The sequence below is a fragment of the Rhinoderma darwinii genome, chromosome 2, assembly GCF_050947455.1.
Source record: "Rhinoderma darwinii isolate aRhiDar2 chromosome 2, aRhiDar2.hap1, whole genome shotgun sequence".
Lineage (NCBI taxonomy): Eukaryota > Metazoa > Chordata > Amphibia > Anura > Rhinodermatidae > Rhinoderma > Rhinoderma darwinii.
The window spans coordinates 392331454-392354375 of record NC_134688.1 but is presented as its reverse complement, the minus strand read 5'-3'; the positions used below and the strand labels follow the sequence as shown (position 1 = coordinate 392354375).

The following is a 22922-nucleotide window of genomic DNA, read 5'->3' as shown; positions in this document are numbered from 1 at the left end:
TACTAGTCTAATGTGATTTTATTATCACTATTAATGTTATTTGAGTTCGCTGATATTGCAGGCCAACATCTCTATAATGATGGTTATATAAATATCTTAGAACCAGGGCTGATCGTCCCTGCTACTGAATAGGGCGACACCGATGGCCTTGCACCCATGCCTTGGGACCACCACAAATATTATATAGCAGTATTATAAATATATGTTGGTATCATGTAATTACCGTTTAGTTGTATGTTATTATGCATTGTGTGTCACTACTACTTTGGTACTTTTCAGTATATTGTTTTTGCACTTCTGGTGTTGACATTATTATTATTTAGACAACTGTGTGGAAATATTATTTGACCAACATATGGCTCTGTTATTTCTGCACCATCTGGCATGAGGCTAATAATTAGATATAGCTATTTATACACCATATGACAGTACACCAAATGGGAAGGCGGGGGGGGGGGGGGTTGGGGGGTTGCCAACAGAAGTTGCCACAGATGACACAATCCAATGTAAGGCTGGCTCTGCTTCAACCAAAAGTGTTTGAAGTAATAGTGATTGCTTATGTCCTCTTTGTTCTCATTTGTGTTGTTTCCACACCATATATGCCCTTATGCACTCTTGTTTTTGTCAAATGTCTGTACATATAGCCCACATATTTGACATAGCAATGCTCAGTGAATTCTCTTGCCATCCAAATAAGCAAGTTAATATAAGGGAAAACATCAAAACAGATTTGTTTATATAGGTTTTATTTACAAAAGTTTATGCGCATCTGCTACCATCACAAATCCGGTCAAAATAGCGCAGCATGCTGCACAATTTTGTCTGCCAAAATGACGAACATCATGCTGGAAATATGATGGAACCCATTAAAGTTAATGGATTCCGTTGGGTGCCGATGGTGTCCATCATGCAACGGATCTGGTGCTCTGGGTATTTTCATTGCTCTTCTTCAATGATGGAGCAGATCAAAAGAAATACAGAACGCAGTTGTGAACGAGGCCTAAACCTGATGAAGATATAAGGATTGAACAAGAAACAAATAACCTTTGACACATGACAATTTTTTTTTGCAATATACATATTTGGATTTCAGTCCTATTCAAAGATGGATTGCTAATACAAGCAAAACTGCAATGCAATAATGGGCAACTTCACTGCTTGAAGGCCAGTAAAATGACTTTTAGTTGACTGACAACAGTAGTGACACCAGTTCCTAGTTGTTGCTGTTGTTGCTGCTGTTGTTGTTGTTGTTGTTGTTGTTGTTGTTGTTGTTGCTGTTGTTATCTGGAGCTTACTGCTACGTTTGTGAATGAATTTAGGAAATAATTTACCCATACCTAAAAAATTTAAACCAGTGTACACATAACTAAGTTATGAGCATTTCAACTGTATAAAAAATACCAACCATATAATGTCTTATAACGTTCTCAATGTTTGAATTGCATCATAAAACCGTCTCTTAAATTGAAAGTGCTGTCTTCAATAATAGTACGAGAATGTCTACATATCGCTCTCCTGGTGGTTATTGTCATATCTGTGGTTGTTACCATTTTCTAAGACTTCACACTGTCCACTGGAAAAAGTCAGAGCAGAGAACAAGCTTCCTCGTCTTGTAACCGACTGTTCATTGCTTTTTGATCTGCAGTTCAACAACTCTAATGCTTTCCTACGAAATTCTTTACAAGCGAAGTAATAGAGGAAAGGGTCCACACAACTGCTTAAACAACTTAACGTAAGAGACAGTTTGTAAACATGGTAATAACTTTTGTTGTAGAACAGACGAACAATTGTGTGCAGCAGAAGGATTAAATTGTTTGGCGCAAAACAGGTGATAAACACTATAAGGACAAATAGAGCAAGGTAGATAGATCTTCTTTCATGTCTTGTGCCGTGCCTTTTGGATGTCTGAATTAGTTTTCTAATTATACGGACATAGCAAAGCACGGTAATTAAGGATGGTATTAAAAAAAAGAAAAGAAAAAGTCCAATGATGAAGGCTGCCCAGGATAATACGTTTGGCAACATGCTCCACTTAAGTACATCAAAACATGTTGTTATGTTTAGATGCTTCACTTCATACGTTAAGTCTGTCGACTCCATAGGCAGCAATGCAATTAGCAATAACAGCCAAATAAGAAGAATTGCTCCAATGGCGTACCTTTTTCTCCTCCACATACTTGATTTCATTGGGTGGACAACGCCTACGTAACGCTCCATGCTGATCAACATGATAGTTAATATTGTACAATACATATTAACATAAAACATAATAGTCACCACATTGCAAAGTTCCTTTCCGAATATCCAGTTGTTCCCTTGTGCATGGTAGTGTATTTGGAAGGGAAGAAGCATGGCAAGTGCAAGGTCTGTGATGCTCAGGTTGATCATGAGGATTACTGAAGATGTCATGGGCTTAGAGTGAAATATTAAAATCCAAAGTGAAATTAAATTTCCAGGAATACTTATTACAGTCACAAATGAATAAACCGCTGGTAAAGCCACCCAGATAACTTCATTTTTAAGCATATGTAATGTCTCATTATCTGGAAAGGATTCGTTTGGTAAGCTGTACAAATTCATCGTGGTGTATGATCCTTTAAACCTGATTTTGGAAAATCACACCTGCAAGATAATAGAAAGAAATAGTGGACCATTAGGTAAGTATATGCATAGTTTAAAGTTTGTCATAAAAAAAAACAATGCATTCAATTGATCACAGCCTAGGAAGGCTGAAAATGGTTCATAAAAGCATCTACATGATGACATGAAACACAATGCAACAATGTGCCTTAAACCTGTAAAGGGTTTGCCAGACACAGGTTCTGTGTCGACGCCCGGGGTTAATCAGCTTTCATCAGCTCCAAGGTCTGCTAGAGTGACGTGATCTGTTACCACTCAGGCTGGCAGGCTTAGGAGAGGGAGAACCTATCACAGCCTGGCCTGACGGTTCTAGCTCCCGCCCTTGGTCTATTTATACCCTCACTTGCAGCATGTTCCTTGCCTGTGATTGTCTGGTTTCCTGGATCTGCGATTCCTTCTATTTACCTGATTGACCGCTGTTACTTATTGAACCTGTCTTCACTGACTATTCTCCTGCTCTGATTTTGCTACTACGTAATCTCCTGGTTTGACTCGGCTCGTTCACCACTGCCTGTTGCTCACTGTGTTTCCGTGGGAAACTGCCCCTACTTCCCCCTTTGCTTCTGTGTTCCCTTGTCTTGTGTTGTCTGTCTTGCACTTATTGAGCATAGGGACAGTCACCCAGTTGTACGCCGTCACTTAGGACGGGCCGTGCAAGTAGGCAGGGACTGAGTTACGGGTAGATTATGGCTCACCTGTCCGTCTCCCTACCCCGATTCATTACAAAACCCTAATGTCCATCACCAATTATTGAGACACTTGTGATAGTATTGATTATTCAAAAATGTATTTTTGTAATAAAAGTAGCTTGTTATCTCTCTGGAAACGTTTGGATTGTTTTAATTTCCCCTGCAGTGGTTAGGTATTATCACTGATAGTCTAGGTCAGTGAAGGGATTGATGGTAACATCCCTGGTGGTCTAGTGTAGTGTAGTGCAATAAAAGGGTTAGCTCCCGGTACCCAAGTCTACAAGACTCCTTTATATTTCTCGTCCATCTGTGATTAAAGACTAATACAGTATCATTAGCCAATCAGAAAGCAGCTTAGACAATCATAGTCTGATTGATTGGTTGACTGATTGACTAATATTATGTGGTATGTATAATCTATGAGAGACCCACAGAGAAAGTATGAGATGGGGACCGAGACAAGAGAAGAAAGAGACTTGCTTTAAAATTCCCTGAGGCCAGAGTGGGCCCCTGCACAGGCTATGTGTCTGCCCCTGAAAGAGGTACAGGACATGGTCAAGAAGTGAAGCCTCCTACAGCTTCTCTTTTCCAATCTACAGTATACAACGACCTCACACTCCGAGTGCATTATAGACTAAACAATGGATATTGACTGTCTGAAAAGGCACCAGTCCAGACTGTGAGCGAGGGCCAGAATGTCTTATTCTCTACCTCTTATTCATGACGTAGAAAACTCAACATTACATTAACCTCTTGGAGACATGTCACGTATAGTTAGGTCGCTCCCCCAAAGGTGTCAGGGCAATGCAACGTAACTGTACATGACCAGCCGATGTCAGCTGTATATTACTAGTAGGCTGCCAGTCAGTGTAAAACTGACAGGTATAATACACTGCAATTCATAGGTTCTACTCATGCAATGTATTATACCAGCTATTAGACAGTTGGATCTTCAAGTCCCGTAGTGGGACTAAAGAAAATGTAAAAAAAACAATTTCGTAGAAAAATGAAAAATTACATTTCATGTTCAAAAACCAAAAACCGCCTTTTTTCCAATAATATGTATATTACAGAAAAAAAATGAATAAAAAAAATAATAATATATATATATACATATTTGGTATAGCTGCGGCCATAATGACCCGAACTATAAAATTATCATGTTATTTAAACCCGAATGGTGAACGCCATACATTTTAAAGAAAACAATGCCAGAATCGCTGTTGTTTTTAGCACCTCGCCTCCCAAAAAATGGAATAAAAAGTGTTCAAATGTCGCATGTGCCCCAAAATGGTACCAATAAAAACTTCAGCCCTTGAAAAGCTCTCCTTATGAAAAAATAAAAAAAGTTATGGCTCGTGACACAAAAAATAATAAATTATTTTTATTTCTTTTTTTAAAGTGATTTTATTGTGCAAACGCTGTAAAACATAGAAAATATATACATTTATTATTGCCATAATCGTATTGACCCGCAGAATAATGTTAACATGTCATTTATACTGCAGGGTAAACACTGTAAAAATAACAAAAAGAGTAAAAAATGGAATAGAAACTGATCAAAAGGTCGCACGAAAATAAATCAAACCAACAGATTGACCCGCAGAAAAAAAAAGCACTCACACAGCCCTGTCAACAAAAAATTAAAACAGTTAGGGCACATTCACACGTCGCGTAATTGCTGTTGAATTCCGCTGTGGACAGTCCGCAGTGGAATTCTGCAGCAGCCGTTGTTTTCATTTCTTTCGATACATTTTGAGGAAAGTTAGTTCAGACCTTGCAGAAAATAACTGTGCGGACACTAGGCTGCAGTGCAGAATTTTCCCTACGCAGCATGCACTGTCTGTGGCGGAGAAGAAGCGGAATTTCACTGCAGATTTCAGCCTTTGCAATGCAAAAACTGAAAGCTGTGGCAAGTCTGCTGTGATATCTGCAACGTCTGAATTACCTGTCAAATATGCAAATGTTGGTGCAGATTCGTTGCGTAATTGCCCCAAATCTGCACCAACATTTGCAGCGGAAAAATACTGCCACGTCTGAACGTGCCCTTATGGTTCTCACTAGAGATGAGCGAACCGGGACAACCGAACCCGGTTGCGGTCCGAACATCGTGAAAAGTTTGGTTCGCAGCGAATCCGAACTTCACTGGGTTCGGCCGAACACGTTTTGACCGAACCCGGCTTATGAGTCACTGATTTTCAGGAGATAGTCACTGTCCAGGGTGCTGAAAGAGTTAAGCGATCGTCAGTAACTGTTTCAGCACCCTGGACAGTGATTTCCGATCACAAGATACATCAACGTGTAAAAAAAAATAGAAGTTCCTACTTACCGATAACTCCGTGCTTCTTCCGCCAGTCCGACCTCCCGGGATGACGATTCAGTCCAAGTGACCGCTGCAGCCAATCACAGGCCGATCACAGGCTGCAGCCAATCACAGGCCAATCCCAGGCTGCAGCGGTCACATGGACTGCCGCGTCATCCAGGGAGGTCGGGCTGGATGCCGAAAGAGGGAAGCGTCACCAAGGCAACGGTGACGCGTCCCTCTCTTGACATCCAGCCCGACAACCCTGGATGATGCAATAGTCCATGTGACCGCTGCAGCATGTGATTGGCTGCAGCAGTCACATTGGCTGAAACGTCATCCAGGGATGTCTGGCCGGATGTCGAGAGGGACGCGTCACCAAGGCAACGGCCGGGAGGCCGGACTGGAGGAAGAAGCAGGAAGTTCTCGGTAAGTACGAACGTCTTTTTCTTTTTTTTTTTACAGTTTGCTCTATATTGTGATCGGAATTCAATGTCCAGGGTGCTGAAAGAGTTACTGCCAATCAGTTAACTCTTTCAGCACTCTGGACAGTGACTATTTACTGACGTCGCCTAGTAACGCTGCCGTAATGCCGGGTGCACACATGTAGCCACCCGTCATTACGGGAGCTCCATACATGATTTATTATGGGCTTTCTTGAATTACAGGTTCGGTCCGAACTAGTTCGGTTCGAATCGAACTTTTTCAAGAAATTTGGCGAACCAGCTGAACCGAACTTATCATAAGTTCGCTCATCTCTAGTTCTCACAATCTCAGCACCCACAGAATATTCCAAAAAGGGGATAAGATCAGGCACCATTTATCAGTGTGACACTGGCCACACAACTGTGAATTGATATTTATTTACCACATTATTATACGAGCTTATTATGCCCTGATGTACTCCGCACAGCTTACATATGCTCCCACATTATAAACTGAAACACCAGTAAAAGTCTGAAAAACTAAGCAAAATCTGTGCTCCAAAAGTCAAATGGCGCTCTTTCCCTTCTGTCTCCACAGTGTGCCCAAACAGCAGATCACGTCCACATATAAAGAATTGCAATATCCTGGAGAACAACTTAACAGTTTGTGAGGTATCTGTCTTTAGTGGTACAAGCTGGGCCCAACTTATTGTGCACTAAAATGGCATATCATTGGAAAAATACAACTTTCACTTTGCACCATCTGCTGCGCATTAGTTTCTGGTAAAAAAACAACAACTTGATCAATGCCTTGAGGGGTGTAGTTTCCAAAAGGGGGTCACTTCTTGGGGGTTTGTGTTACTATTTGACCTTATAGTCCTGCAATTCTGGGCCAATGCTGTGTAAATTGCAAAAATAGGCCTCAAATGCGCATGGTACTCGTTCACTCCTGAGCCCTGTAATATGTACAGGCAAAAAAATAGGACCACATGTGGGGTGTTTCTAAAACCAGGCAACATAGAATAATAATTACAGAGCTGTCTTTTCACAGTGGCACAAGTTGGGCACCACGTATTGAAAACTGAAATTACATATCTGTGGAAAAATTGCAATTTCTAGTAAAATTTCTGGTAACAAAAACACCTAGAGCTTTGACCTGAGAGGTCAAAATGCTCACCATATCCCTAGATGAATTCCTTGGAGGGTGTAGTTTCCAAAATGGAGTCCAAACAGCAGTTTATGACCACATGTGGGGTATTTACGTACCTGGGAGAAATAGCTTTAAATATGATGGGGTGCTTTTTCTCCTTTATTCCTCGTGGAAAATTCACGACCCAATTAGAATTGACCTGTGGGGTCAAAGTGATCACTATACCCCTAGATGAATTCCTTGACCGTTGTCGTTTTCAAAATGGGGTCTTTTGGGGGGTGTTTCTTACGTTTTGGCACAAGATCTCTTCAAATCTCTTCAAAATCCACTAGGTGATCCCTCAATTCTGAGGCCTGTGTTTGCGTCAGGTAGCCCACTAGGGCCACATAGGGAATATATCTAAAAACTGCAGAATCGGGGCAAAACATATTCAGTTGTATTTTTCTGTTAACACTTAGGCTGGGTTCACACACACTATTTACGGACGTAATTCGGGCGTTTTAGCCCTGAATTACGTCCGAAAATGCGGCTCATAAGCGTTGGCAAACATCTGCCCATTCATTAGAATGGGTCTTACGATGTTCTGTGCCGACGGTCATTTTTTTTACGCGTTGCTGTCAAAGCCTCTGTCGCCTGGTGCCGATGTGTCCTCGCTCGTCCGACACGATGCAGGACCTGGGGCAGGAAGTGACGTCACAGCGTGATCTCTCGAGAACACGCTGTGTGTCTGTGAACTGCCAGAAGCTGGGTGTTAACGAAGAGAAGTGGATGATGCTGAATCGTCAGCATCATACACTTCTATTCACAACGCCCAGCTAGTAAAAGAAGTAAAAACGCCCAGATTTACATACACAATACACGCCCACTTGTACATAACTTTAAACACGCCCAGTTGTACTTAAGAAAGCCTCATTTGCATAAATATAAAAATGGTCATAACTTGGCCAAAAATGCTCGTTTTTGAAAAAAAAAACGTTACTCTTATCTACATTGCAGCGCCGATCTGCTGCAATAGGAGATAGGGGTTGCAAAATCTGGTGACAGAGCCTCTTTAAATCCTGTCTCACCTAAAGGATTCTAAAAATTTCTAAATGCTGTTTCGAATACTTTGAGGGGTGCAGTTGTTTAAAATGTGGTGATTGAGGGTATGTTCACACGAGGGCGTCCGTTACGGCTGAAATTACGGGGATGTTTCAGCCTGAAAACATCCCCGTAATTTCAGCCGTACCGGCATGTGCAGGCGCTTGAACGCCGCGTCCATTACGGCCGTAATTAGCGCTGCTATTCATTGGAGTCAATGAATAACGGCTCCAATTACGGCCAAAGAAGTGACAGGTCACTTCTTTGACGCGGGCGTCTATTTACGCGCCGTCATTTGACAGCGGCGCGTAAATATACGCCTCGTGTGTACAGACAAACGTCTGCCCATTGCTTTCAATGGGCAGATGTTTGTCAGCGCTATTGAGGCGCTATTTTCAGACGTAATTCGGGGCAAAAACGCCCGAATTACGTCCGTAAATAGGCCGTGTGAACATACCCTTATACTCAAAGCCACTTCAGATCTAAAAAATTGGTTTTGGAAAATGTTTTGAAAATATAATAAATTGCTGCCAAATTTCGAAGCCTTCTGCCGTCCTAAAAAAATAAGGGAACATTCAAAAATAGATGCCAACATAAAGTAGACATATGGGAGATGTTAATTAGGAACTATTTTGTGTGGTATAAACTAACAGATAGTTTTTCACATTTAGAAAAATGATAATTTGTCCAAATTATTGATTAATTTGGGAGTTTTTCACAAATAAACAATAAATGTATCGACCAAAATTTACCACTAACATAAAGTACTATTTGTCACAAAAAAACAATTTCACAATTGCTTGGATATGTAAAAGCATTCCAAAGTTATTACCACGTAAATTGACACGTCAAATTTGAAAAACGGGGCTTTGTCCACAAGGTCAAAACTGGCTGTTTCTCCAAGGGGTTAATTTTCAAATTTAGTTTAAAGTTTGTAACAAAAACAACTTGTACATATGATCTAAAATGTGAACTTCCTGATTTCAAAAGCACCTGCAAAGCTTTGAGACACGCTGTCGGAAATACATGAAAGTATTGTTGGCTTTGTTATTTTGCTAAACTTGTGACACCTTCATAACAAACACTATTCACTGGAAACATATAGAGGACACGTAGATGAGATTACCACAATATTCGAATGTTGAGAAAAATTCTATGGTTGTTAGTAATTAAGCACTTGTGATCACACCTGATCGTCTTTTTTTTTTTTCAAAGCCTTAACCCCTTAAGGACGGAGACAATTTTGGCATTCAGGACCACAGAGATTTTAACTTTTTTGACAAAAAACTCAATGCCATAACTTTCTATACTTTTATGTCAACATAACGCATGGGGACATCTGCTGTGCCCACATAATCACTAGGAGATACATGTATGTCAGGAATGTAGGAAGTACCTCCGCTGTATATGTAAATGTTCTAATGCAGAGAAGGGTTAATGGTTGCACTACACAAATGTCTTCCTAAATTTCAGTATTAAAGAGGCTCTGTCACCAGATTTTCAAACCCCTATCGCCTATTGCAGCAGATCGGCGCTGCAATGTAGATAACAGTAACGTTTTGTTTTTTTTCAAAAACAAGCATTTTTGGCCAAGTTATGACCATTTTTATATTTATGCAAATAAGCCTTTCTTATGTACAACTGGGCGTGTTTAAACTTATGTCCAACTGGGCGTGTATTGTGTGTGTACATCTGGGCGTTTTTACTGGTTTTACTAGCTGGGCGTTGTGAATGGAAGTGTATGATGCTGACGAATCAGCATCATCCACTTCTCTTCGTTACCACCCAGCTTCTGCCAGTTCACAGACACACAGCGTGTGCTCATCCGACGCGATGAAGTTCCTGTGGGAGGAAGTGAGTGACGTCACAGCGTGATCTCGAGAGGACACGCTGTGTGTGTCTGTGCACTGCTAGAAGCTGGGTGGTAACGAAGAGAAGTGGATGATGCTGATTCGTCAGCATCATACACTTCCATTCACAACGCCCAGCTAGTAAAACAAGTAAAAACGCCCCGATGTACACACACAATACACGCCCAGTTGGACATAACTTTAAACACGCCCAGCTGTACATAAGAAAGGCTCATTTGCATAAATATAAAAATGGTCATAACTTGTCCAAAAATGCTCGTTTTTGAAAAAAAAAAAAAAGCGTTACTGTTATCTACATTGCAGCGCCGATCTGCTGCAATAGAAGATAGGGGTTTGAAAATCTGGTGACAGAGCCTCTTTAAGCAACCATATAATAAAATTATCTCCTTGCATCTTTTCTCCTGCCATTTAATTCACTGTCCGTCATATGCTACAGCTCACTGAAAAGAAGTGTTTAAATAATAATATGTAGATATGACATCCATTTAGGGTAGAATGAAGAAAATTGTTGTAATCCAACTCAGAATTGAGACATTTCCTGTATTCGTAGAGGCAACAGGTTGGCAAATAACTGACATAATGTCCTCCACTGGTGACTGCAAATGTATGCAAACCAAGTAGCAAGTGACAAGATCCTGTCCATACAGATGTGTCCACCCTTACTTTCGCTTGAATTTGGATAAGGACTCCAATTTGTTCTGAAACAAATTCAATACAATATCGAGACATGCTAGCCAAACCCTTGACAGTGGCAATTTACATCACAACCACTAAGTGGCTGCACAAAGACAAATATAGCATAGACATCGAACACACTTGTGCCACACATCTCATGATATGCTGAGAGTAAAGGTAAGGAAGGACACATCAGTATAATAAAATGGAAACTCATGGCCACTTAAGGAGGCCATGCACATTAGATGGATCGGGTCAAAGCATTGAGATACCGAATATAGTGTTAGGCTGCTTGGGTAATGGTGTTGTTCATTTTGGGAATTGAGGTTTATAGTTATGTCCATTACATTTATAGTACAATCTTTTCTATCATGTGAAAGTTGTGTAAGCAACTTCCCTTTTTCCTCTAATCATAAAACAAGCGGCCGTGATACAAAACACTTTTGTTTCAATATTCATAATGTAGCGCTGCGTATTGCTATAGCCACAAAACTACTAACCAAATTTACTCAATGTTTAGTCTTTCTAGCCCATATCACTCTCACTTTTTCGGCCACATGATAATGAACATCCCAAAACTTTGTCTGGTTTGCCTGTACACTATTAGAGAATGGTTGCAGGTTATTTCTCATATGTGTTATACTCCCCATTAGTGGTGTAACTACCATAGAGGCAGACAATGCCACTGGTATAGGACCCATGGTGGAAGGAAGCTCAGCATTAAACTTCTACTATATCTGCCCTCCAGAATAACATGTTGTTCACCTGCACCCACCACTAGGGGGAGCTCACTGCATAAAGATTTATACCTCTAATTGGAGCTATATAAATGGAACTATTTAAAACTCCACCGTGCGGAGGCTTCAAACAGACAGGTTTTTTTTAATACTTTAAATCTATTATAGAATAACAGGATTTGGAGCTCATATTGCAGGAAAAGGGAGCTCATATTCCTAATTATGAGATTAATCCACACACATACATAGCATATCAAGTTATATTTATATAGAATGTTATTTTCTTCATTGCTCTTTCCCCCCCCCCCCCTTTGTGGGGATGGGGAGAGTATAATATCTGTGTATGGCACTGATGTTGATATTGTATGGAATTAAAGTTATGTTCCACTCTAATAAAAAATGTACCAGAGATATAATTTTTTTTACGCTTCGTTTTTACAAAAAATGAAAGTGCTGTTGTATAGGGGAGGGGAGAGAAAAGGGAAAATAATTGGGTGAGCACTCCCATCTACATGCCCTATACACATGGGACTTTGTTATCCATGTTACAAGTACTGAATGTGATTTAGAGGTTTTAAAATCAGGTGAAATTGAAATTTGTAGTTAGAGTAAAATATATTAAGAGTAGCATTTCCAACAGCGAGGCGTTTGTTTCTGCCACAGAACTGTATTATAATCTTAAATCTCGCAAAAACGTAAGCGAAATAACAAATTAAACGATTATTATTTTTTGGGGGCAATATGTGTGGCACAAATTACTGTAGGGGCACTATCTGTGTATTTTAATAATATTTCTGGAGTACAGTATTTGGGGGCTCTGGGCAGCATAGCAGGCACATTATTTTGAGTAGCAGCAGGCTGGCACTATTACAGAGGCCAGCAGGATTGGGAGCTAGGTAGAGGAGGTGGGGATGTACTGGAAAAGCAAGGAACCAAAGTTGTCTGGCAGCAAACTCCGCAGAGCCATTCCGGGGAGAAAACATCATAGCGGTCACGACCAGATGGGGAAGTAGCATGAAAGACAATGATTCCAAGCAGAGAAGACGTCACCTGTGAGTCACTGAATGTCATTGTTTAGTCCGTCTGACTGACTGCGTCTGATCAGTGCTGGATTCACTTGAATGGTCTGCAGTTTGATGTTACTAGTGATATTCCCTGTATAGTATCAGGTATTATTTGGTACCTCTATGACTGTATTATCATATATAGATTTGTGTTTATAACAGGGGCAAGTTATTTGGGGATAGGCCTGGGGTGGGACAAACATTTATGTATACAACTTCTGTGTCTCACAGCTCTGAATGTAATTCTAAAGTAATATCCAGGGAAAGTGTACTGCTGATGTGGTGTATCTGTGCTGTTTTTGATATATACAGTAGATATAGATTATTTTTTATTATTATTTTTTATTATTTTTTGGGTTGTGTAAAATATTGTGTGAATCTTGCCTGATTTCAAAGTAATAGAAGCATATTCCAGTTGGGTGATAAGGCTATCTGAGAGATAAAACTTTGTGTAATATTGCACATTTGGAATTGTCTAGTTTTAGTAAGTATCTGTGCTGCAGAGTAGTAAAATGTCAGAGTATAGACGGTTATGTCCTTTCGGTAAAACGTATGGCTTTAACCTACAGATATATTCACATGGCAAAAATGCATTAGTATTCTAGGCCGGCCCCAGGTGTATGTTGGCTCTTTGGCGACCGTCTCAGTGAGTTCCTTGTCTACCTCCACCTTTGGCTTGACAATCATAAAGCACGTTCACCCAGATCATCAAGGCCCCCCAAGCCCAGTTCCTTGGCATTTTAAATAGTTTGCTTGGTGCTGATACTGGATGTAAATGGCCATTAGATCCTCGTCAAGAAAGTTTTAAACCACTAATCGCTGGTCTCTTGTTTGAAAATCCATCTGAAAATATCATGTACACATAGTTGCCAACAGTCCCGGGACTGTCCCAAATTTGCTGAGACGATCACGGCAAATTACTGTCCCGGCAACTTGAACTGGTGACTGCCGTATTCAATTGCATCTGCGTCCTCCTATGCGCTCTGACTGCCTTTTAAAGGGCCAGCGCACATATTGCAAAATCACCCTCATCAATCCCTGTTGCTTATGGTCTATATAAGGCACCTCCTCTTTAGATCAAAAGTGAGAAAAAGTTTTCCAGCTCACCGGTATCTAGCTGTCATCGGGACACGGACCTCGCTCTGGCATGGCGTGTAGCAACAGTAGAAGGGTATTCACCCGGCATAGTGAAGTGAAATTGCAGACTTCTAAGCGTGTCATACAATTTCACTTCACTATGCTGAGTGTTTTATGAAATGATCGCTGATTAAAAGCATTTACACTGTCAGGTGGATCGCTGGACCATACTTCTTTCCTTCTACCTCCTCAGATCACCTGGTCCCTGAGCAACTTTGGTGCAACCTAGTTGTGTCCTGCAAAGATTCCTGTTTGCATCTGGATTCCAGTCTGCACCTGCTATCTGTTATCAGCCTGTATACAGCTATCAACTTCCGGCCTGTATCTAGCTATCTGTTATCAGCATGTATTCAGCTATTCACTAACAGTATGTAACAAGCTGTCTGCTACCAGCCTGTATTCAGCTATCCAATACCAATCTGTATCCAGCTACCCGCTGCCAGTCTTCATCCTGCTATCTGCCACCAGTTGATATCCTGTTACCCGCCATCTGTCTATATCCTGCTGAGTACTGCCAGACTGTATCCAGCGACCTGAGTCGAGCCTGAGGCTTCCTGCCTATTAAGAACCGTGTCTTCTTATTCTCACTCTTCTGCCAAGGTATCATCTGCCAGTGCCTGTACCCTCCGGTATACTACACCGTTGTATACTGGTCTGCTGGACCAGCCGCTACTCACACCAGGACTACCCTAAGAGGTAGGAACCTGGTAGTTTCCCCGCAGCAAAGACCAGATCCCCATACGGAGGTTACATTATGAAGACCAGGGATGCTACTTAGATAACGCCCATAGAGGTGGCTCTAAATAAAACCGATGGAGTAGCACAGTGGGTCCACAACCCGTAGGTCTTAACATGGCTGCACAAATTTACAGTTGCTTATGAAGTGACTGGGACTTTTATAGATTGTGAATTATAGATGGACATCACTGTTATTTGGTACTAGTTTGCATATTCTGCTGCTATTACTTGCATGATACCCATTAGCCGCCGGTTACATAACGCTAACTGCATTGTGAAGGTTGATAGAGTGCATCACTTCGTATCCCATATAGACAAATCCTCAGTACTTATAATGAACACATTTTGTAACTAATTCTTGTCATAGTTTTATGTTCTGTACCAAGCAGCTATATTACGAGATAGGAAGATAAAAGGAAAACAACATCATATAATTTTATTTTCAACTGAAGAGTTTCTTTCTCTTACAGATCTAGCTGATGTCTTGTGATCTTGACATAACAAGGTTGGTAATGAAGAACAAGCTCTGTGTTCCTCTTTAATAAAATTATTCAATATAATGGTAAATAATATACTTTACTACTATCTACCGTTTTACACAGTGAAATATATAGTAAGAAGGATGGACAAGGCGTTGGCACATAGATCTGAGATTGTGGATTCATTTGATTATGGCCTAAAATTGTATTCTGTACATTTCTTTTTATCAAAATTTTCATGTAAATAAATGTGTATGTAGAAGCTCAGTGAATCTATACTCCTGCTGCCTGGTTTGTAGAGAAGCCTATGAAGAGAAATTCTTGAAAATTGCTAAACCTAGACCATTCTGTGTTTTGATAGAAAATGTAATTGACCTGAAAAACGCTACATAAACACCAAAACTCTATGTTTAACCCCTTAATGACAGCTCCATTTTTCCGCTTTTGCCTCTCTGACTTTCAGTAGCCTTAACTTTTTTATTTTTTCCTTGACGTGGCTGTATGAGGCCTTGTTTTATGTAGGAGAAATGTAACAATTTTTTGCGCCGATTGGCGGTAGAAACATTCACTGTGTGAATATAGGAAATAGCGATTCTTCGAATAGTTTTCTTTGTTTATTTTTTTATCCCGTTCAGGTTTCACACTAAATAACCAGTCAAATTAATTCTGCAGGTTATTACTGTTGTGTAGATACTTTATATGTGTAGGATTTTTGTTTTTTGTAATGTATGGGCAATAAAATATATTTTAATGACATTTTTGTTACTTTTTTTATTTATTTATTTTTGTTACTTTTTTTAATCACATTAAGGAATAACTTTATTTACAACTTTATTTTAAACTTATAATGTATTAGCATACTCCTGTATGCTAATACATTATACTGTGTCACTATGACACAGGCTGCTGTTAGGGCAGCAGATAGTGTGCCCGAAGAGCAGGCAATCTGAACAGACAGCCCTGGGGTCCTTTCTAGGTCCCCAGGGCTGACTGCAGAGGGATTCCCTGGTATTTGGTTGTGTCACCGGGTTTCCGGTGACGCAATCAAAGTGGGGAGTTCCCTTTGATCATGGACCGTGGCGATCAAAGGGTTAAACAGCCGGGGTCAGAATGTTTTCCGATCCCGGCTGTATTCAGGAGGCTTCTCTAAGCACAGGAGTTGTAAGTTACAGCTCCTGCTTAGAGGATGAGCGCCACAGCCTCTTCTACAGCAAAGCCGAAAGATGTACGCTGTAGACTAAGTACCTGCACCGCCTGTCATGTAATCAGTAATAAGTGGCCGGGAGGCAGCGTGAGCGCAAAAAGCTGGAACGGGGTTTAGGGGGCCCCGTTCTAGAGATAGGTGCGAGTCCTAGAGGTCGGACCCACATCTATCTGACATTTATGACATATCCTGTGGATATATCATATATGTCCCTCATGGGAAAACCCCTTTAACCTCTTAACGACATGTCACCTACTGGTACGCGGCAGCCGTTAAGAGGAAGAATGGAGCTGTTTACAATGGTTGTTATAGCAGCCTGGGGGCCTAATAAAGGACCCCAGGTCTGCCATCTTTGTACTCCGGCAGGGCTTCAAAGGAGACTGTCAGAATCACGATATGCTGCAATACATTAGTATTGCAGTATATCATGCAAGCGATCCAACGATCACTGCTTCAAGTCTCCTAGGGGGACTAATAAAAAAAAGTAAAAAAAACAGCTAAATAAAGATTTTTATAATATTCCAAAAAAAAAAAATACTAAAAGTTCAAAAAAAACAACCTTTCCCATTTTCCCATTTTTTCCCCAAAGCAATGTTAAAAAACCATTAACATAACTGGTATCGCCGCGTACGTAAAAGTCCGAACTATCACAATATAGTTTTTTTTAATCCGCTCGGTGAACAACGTAAAATAAAAAATATATAAAACATGCAAATTGCTGTTTTTGGTCACCTTAGCTGTAAAAAAAAAGGCATAAAACGTGATCAAAAAGTCGCATGTACCCCAAAATGGTATCGGTGAAAACTACAGCTCGCCTCGCAAAATGTAAGCCCTCACACCTCTAAATTGATGGATTCTTTTTTTAAAAGTGGTAAAACATAAACCAAAACATATAAATTTGGTAATGCCATAATCGTATTAACCTGTAGAATAAGGTGAATATGTCGTTTTTACCACCTGATGGACGCTGTAAAAACTAAATTCCCCAAATATGGTGTAATTGCTGTTTTTTGCCCATTTCACCCCACAAATAATTATTTTTTAGATTCCCAGTACATTATGTGGTACAATAAATTGTGCCATGAAAATCTACAACTTGTCCCTCAAAAAACAAGCCCTTATATGGCTATGTCGACGAAGAAATAAAAAAGTTATGGCTTTTGGAAGGCGCGGAGGAAAAAAACGAAAATGAAAAAACTCAAATTGGCCTGGTCTTTAAGGGGTTAATAAGAATTCATTGCCTGTGGTCTTGGTGGGGAGGGATGCTGGTAAATTTGTAAAGCGTATTTTTAAAAACGGGTTACGGGCAGGGTCAGACTGTTCCAACAAAGGATCCTTCAGTGGGCCCAGGCTCTGACAAAATAATGGGCCCTAAATATCCAGCAGAAGACAACCTTTGGAGCTGATTTTGGTGCCAATCACTTCCAACTAGGATCTATTTCCTATAGGTTAATTCACAAAGAACCTGTTTGACGTTATTGATGATATGTCCTGTGTGTGAAATGTTAACTACAAGCTATAATGAACGTAAAATTGGAAATGAGCATGTATAGATGAATGATGGGTCATCAGAATTGTTTTTTCTGGTGGGCGCAAGGAACCCTAGTCAGACACTGGTTGTGAGTCATAAGGATTACTTCATGTCTTCTATCTCTGTCAATCCCGATTTGCCTTTTTCGAGAAACTTCCGTTAAACCATCCAGACTGATAATATATCTCACATCCTATGTTATCTGCTATTTAAAAGCTGAAAATACATGTGGTCAATCTTTAATAGTAACTTTTTTTTAACATTTATAATATAGTTCACAATGGAGAGCCAACTGCAGGCTATTTACATACTATACATGTTATATCAAATAGACAGTCCTATGCAGTTAAATGATGAGGGCCCTTTTTTACAACTCGGCTAAGCACTGTGCCCCTTCAACTGGCTTTTTCATCCTCTCCTCAAAGAACTCTGAATTCTTAAATTAACTCAATGGGAGCAGCATAAATCCTTATGAAGTAATCTCCGCTGGAGCATGCTCAGTGAAGTGAGGTGTACTAGCCTCGGCTTCATCAGCGCGCCATCCAAGCGCAGAATACTTATAGGGGCATGTTTAGAAAGCTATTCAGCTTTACTATAAAGCAGTGGCCGGATTTTAGGGGGGTCAAATTTAATGACAGTTTTCCTTTAAGGGGGTCTTCCGACTAATGACATTTATGACCTATCCACAGGATAGGTCATAAATGTCAGATAAATGCGTGTCCCACCTCTGGGACCCGCACCTATCTCTAGAACGGGGCCCCTTAAACCCCATTCTAGCTGTTTGTGCTCATGCTGCCTCCCGGCCACTTACTAATTACATGGTCGGGAGTTACGGAAACTGGCTCAGCTACGCTGTTTCCGTAACACCCATAGAACTGAATAGTAGTTCCGTAAACAGCGTATCTCGCATGCTATGCGCTGCTTCAGTAACTGCCATTCAATAATATGGGGGTTACAGAAACAGCGTAGTGCAGTGAGTTATGCTGTTTCTGTAACCCCCGACCTTGTCCCGACCATGTAATCAGCAAGTGGCCGGGATGTAGCATGAGCACATAAAGCTAGAATGGGAATTATGTGGCCGCGTTCTAAAGATCGGTGTGGGTCCCAGAGATGGGACCCGCATCTATCTGACATTTATGACATATTCCGTGGATATGTCATAAATGTCCTTCATAGAAAAATCCCTTTAGGGAACAGACACAGTGTAAACACTGCGGATTTTCTGCAACTGAATAATTGCGGAAAATCCGCAACGTATTACAGTAGCAGCAGTGTTAGTGAAATGTCAACAAATCTCGTCCCCACACTGCGGAAAACTGCCGGCCAAAAGAACGCACATAAATTGACCTGCGGTGCAGATTCTTCAACCGAAGCATGTCAATTAATGCTGCGTAATCGCAGCTTTTCTGTTGCGGGTTTTCCCATCAAATTCAATGGGGTGCTTAAACCCGCAACAAAGTGGTATGTGTTGCGACACTTGGCAGTAATATGTTGGCATATGGAATATGGGGCCCCAAAGAAGCTGTGTGGTCTGCCTCTGTTCGCACTGCTGACTATAATCTCGAATTGTTTACCTCCAAAGAGCCATGGTTTACATTTTTTGCACTGATGGAGGCACAAAGCCCAAAACTGGATCCAAGTTGAAATAAATGACTCTGTACTTATTAGGCTGCATCTATGCTATAGACCAGTGGTTCTGGATGGATACTGTACTTGGGCAAAGAAATCATTTACAAGTCTCTCTTAACCCCCCTTACCGACATTTGACCTATCTGTCATAGTCGGTAGAGAGAAGAATGAAGCGGTCTCAGGGGCTGAGCCCACTACATATCCAGCGGGTGTCAAATGTATTTTATAGCCAACACCTTGCTGTAAAAAAATAAGCCCTCATACCGCTCCATCGACAAAAAAATAAAAAAGTTATGGCTCTCAGAATATGGCGACTAAAAACAATATTTTTTTAACAAATAATTTTTTCTTTGTAAAAGTAGTAAAACATAAAAAACGATAAAAATTTGGTATCACCGTAATCATATTGACTTGCAGAATAAAGTAAACATGTATTTTTACAGCACAGTGAATGCCGTAAAAACGAAATCCAAAAAACTATGTTTTATTCCACCCCACAAATATTTTTTCAATTCCTCAGTACATTATATGGTAGAATAATTGAGGCCGTTAAAAACTACAAACTTGTACCGCAACAAACAAGCCCTCATACAACTATGTCGACAGAAAAATAAAAAAAGATATGGCTTTTGGAAGACGGGGTAGAAAATAACAAAAATGAAAAAAAACTACAAATGGCTGGGGTGGCAAGGGGTTAACTATTTTTTCGAAAATTATCATAAGAATATTGTTCACAGTGATTCCTATTCCATTTGCAGGTTTGCATTACCATAGTTATGTATTTAAACTTATGACTCACATGACAATCACAAGTGTTAAAAAGGGAATTGTATTTTTTCTATTTTTAGAGGGTGAACATGTGCCTATCAGTCATTAGAGCTTAATGTGGAAAGTCATAAAAAATATATATTTTTTTCTGTTCTACAATTTTATTTTATTTGTAATTTACTATATTGTCATTTTCTGGTCACAGTATTTGTATGCAGTCAAAAAAGGCATATCCCAATGGATTTTATTGTTTAAATGCCAACGACACTACTCCCCAAACAGCCCTTGTGCCAATCGGTCAGTCATTTGTCCTATCAGACCACCAAAATCTGACAACTAAAGCCACCTACTGCTCTAACAAGACCCAAGGCCAATATGTCAAGGAAACTGTGGACCAAACAGACACCAGACAGGAAAGTTATTGTGCCAATCAGACAACAGACCAGATTCTAACTAGTGATAGTCAGACTTCATATGAGACACTCACATGTCAGATCAGAAGGATTATGTACCAATAATATCTCTGATGAGATAAATTTGTGGTTTGTAATAATAGTGTGTAAAGGGATGCTGTTCTGAAGCTGACGACAATGAACGTAACACAGAGGGGGTACAGAGGTAGACGTCATACCTGGGCCTTGTTGCATACAGTAGGTGAGGGGCCCTGTTATAGATTTTTCATTGTGGCCCAGGAGCTTCAAATAATGTCTCTTAGACAAGGTCAAGCCAAAGCTATTTATTTTGAATGACATGAATAGTCATGCTTGGAGATAAAGAATGACAGGGGAGGATGTAGAATGAGAAAGAAATTTTTTTTAAGTAAACCGGTCACATTAAACGTGATGTTCTATTTCTAGGCAGCATGCTATATATGAGGAGACGACAGTTGGGTTGGCGCAGGCAGTGTGTGTTTGTCTTAATTTTTCTTTTACTTTATTTGTATTTTATATTTTTTGTTCATAGTTGTAAGCGAAGCGGATAAGGCAATGCAGGGTTAGTCCCGAAGAGGCTATAGTAGGCACATGTGTTGCAAATAAAAAGTCCTTTACTGAACGTTGGTATATACAAATCTCTACAAGTGGTACAAAACACTTCTCAGCAGAAAGGTACAGTCTTTTTAATGGTTCCAATGCAAAATACAAATGGCGATAATGCCTACATTGGTGAATCAATCACTTCTCTTGCAGGATATAGCATTTTACTCCTTCCTGATGCAGGGGAAACTCTTTGTCTTTCGGCCCACTTCCTTTCTCTAGCGCCCTTCTCAACCTCCGTCGTGAGAAAAATCCTGGCAACTCCATCCAGCTTAATCCATCCCTCTGCCTATGGAAAGGCCCCTGGCAACTCCAACCGCCTCAATGGACCCACTCAAGCTTTAGAGGCTCTCCTCCTATGGTGCACGCCTACATCAACAGCACGCCTGTTGCTCCCATGGTCGTAGCCTCTGCACTGAACGCCGTCAGGTGGAAACAGCCATGTCGCTACAGAATTTACTTTGTCCGTTAAAGAGGCTCTGTCGCCACATTATAAGTGCCCTATCTTGTACATAATCTGATCGGCGCTGTAATGTAGATTACAGCAGTGTTTTTTATTTAGAAAAACGATCATTTTTGACAGAGTTATGACCTATTTTAGCTTTATGCTAATTACTTTCTTAATGCCCAACTGGGCGTGTTTTACTTTTTGACCAAGTGGGCATTGTAGAGAGAAGTGCGTGACGCTGACCAATCAGCGTCATACACTTTTCTCCATTCATTTACCCAGCACATAGTAATCTTACTAGATCTGTTAAGGATCTGCCAGGCACAGCTTCTGTATCCACGCCCATAGGTAATCAGTCTGCACCTGCTTCTATGTCTGTGAGACTGACTCCATCTTCCACCACTCAGGATGGCAGGCTTAGGAGTGGGAGAGCCTATCACAGCCTGGCCAGACGGAGCTAGCTCCCGCCCTCCGTCTATTTATACCTGCCTTTCCTGTTCCTCCTTGCTTGTGATTCTTCTCTGTTGGTTTCCCGGCCCTGCTGCAGCTTCTTGAACTACTTGTCCCTGGCTTACTGACTACTATTCTGATCAACGGGGAGGTCACTTGGGCGCATAGGTATTTCCCGTAAATATGAAACGTAATAAAATCTTGCTTCCCTTTTAGGTCTCTTTTGGTGGTAGGTCTGCTACCGGCAGTGCCTTCGTGGATTCATGGTCGTCTGCTAATATCATGTCTGTGGAATTTGCTATGTCTCTAGCTATGCCTTTGATTGATTTGCCTAAACCTGTCCCAGTAGTGGGTATCGACTCCACTCCTCTTGCTAATGGTTATTTTACACAGCATACCCCTGTTTTTGAACTCCTTGTTGGCTCCATGCATTTGGAGCAGTGCTCTGTACTGTTGATGCAGGGATTATCGTCCGATTTGGTTTTAGGCCTTCCCTGGTGGCAGTTGCATAATCCCACGTTTGACTGGAATACTTGGGATCTTACCAAATGGGGTAATGAATGCTTGACGTCATGTTTTTCTGTTAATTCTATTTCTCCCCCTGAGGAGGTGAACACGCTACCTGAGTTTGTTCAGGACTTCGCTGATGTTTTCTCTAAGGAGGCCTCCGAAGTGTTACATCCTCATAGAGAATACGATTGCACTATCGATTTGGTACCAGGAGCTAAGCTCCCTAAGGGTAGGATATTTAATCTCTCTTGTCCCGAACGTGAAGCCATGAGAGAGTATATCCAGGAATGCCTGGCCAAGGGTTACATTCGCCCCTCTACTTCTCCGGTAGGTGCAGGTTTCTTCTTCGTAGGGAAGAAGG

At 40.8% G+C, this 22922-nt stretch overlaps 1 protein-coding gene across 2 annotated transcripts in view; it reads right to left on the bottom strand.

The window, feature by feature from the left end:
- Positions 1–729: 729 nt before the first annotated feature.
- Positions 730–22922, bottom strand: part of P2RY8 (P2Y receptor family member 8) — a 61675-nt gene continuing 39482 nt past the window's right edge. For both annotated transcript variants that reach the window (XM_075850779.1, XM_075850778.1), the window contains one exon: positions 730–2622. In XM_075850779.1, coding sequence (XP_075706894.1) covers positions 1501–2580 — 1080 coding nt within the window. In that variant the 5' untranslated portion in view covers positions 2581–2622 and the 3' untranslated portion in view covers positions 730–1500. The remainder of the gene's footprint in view (positions 2623–22922) is intronic.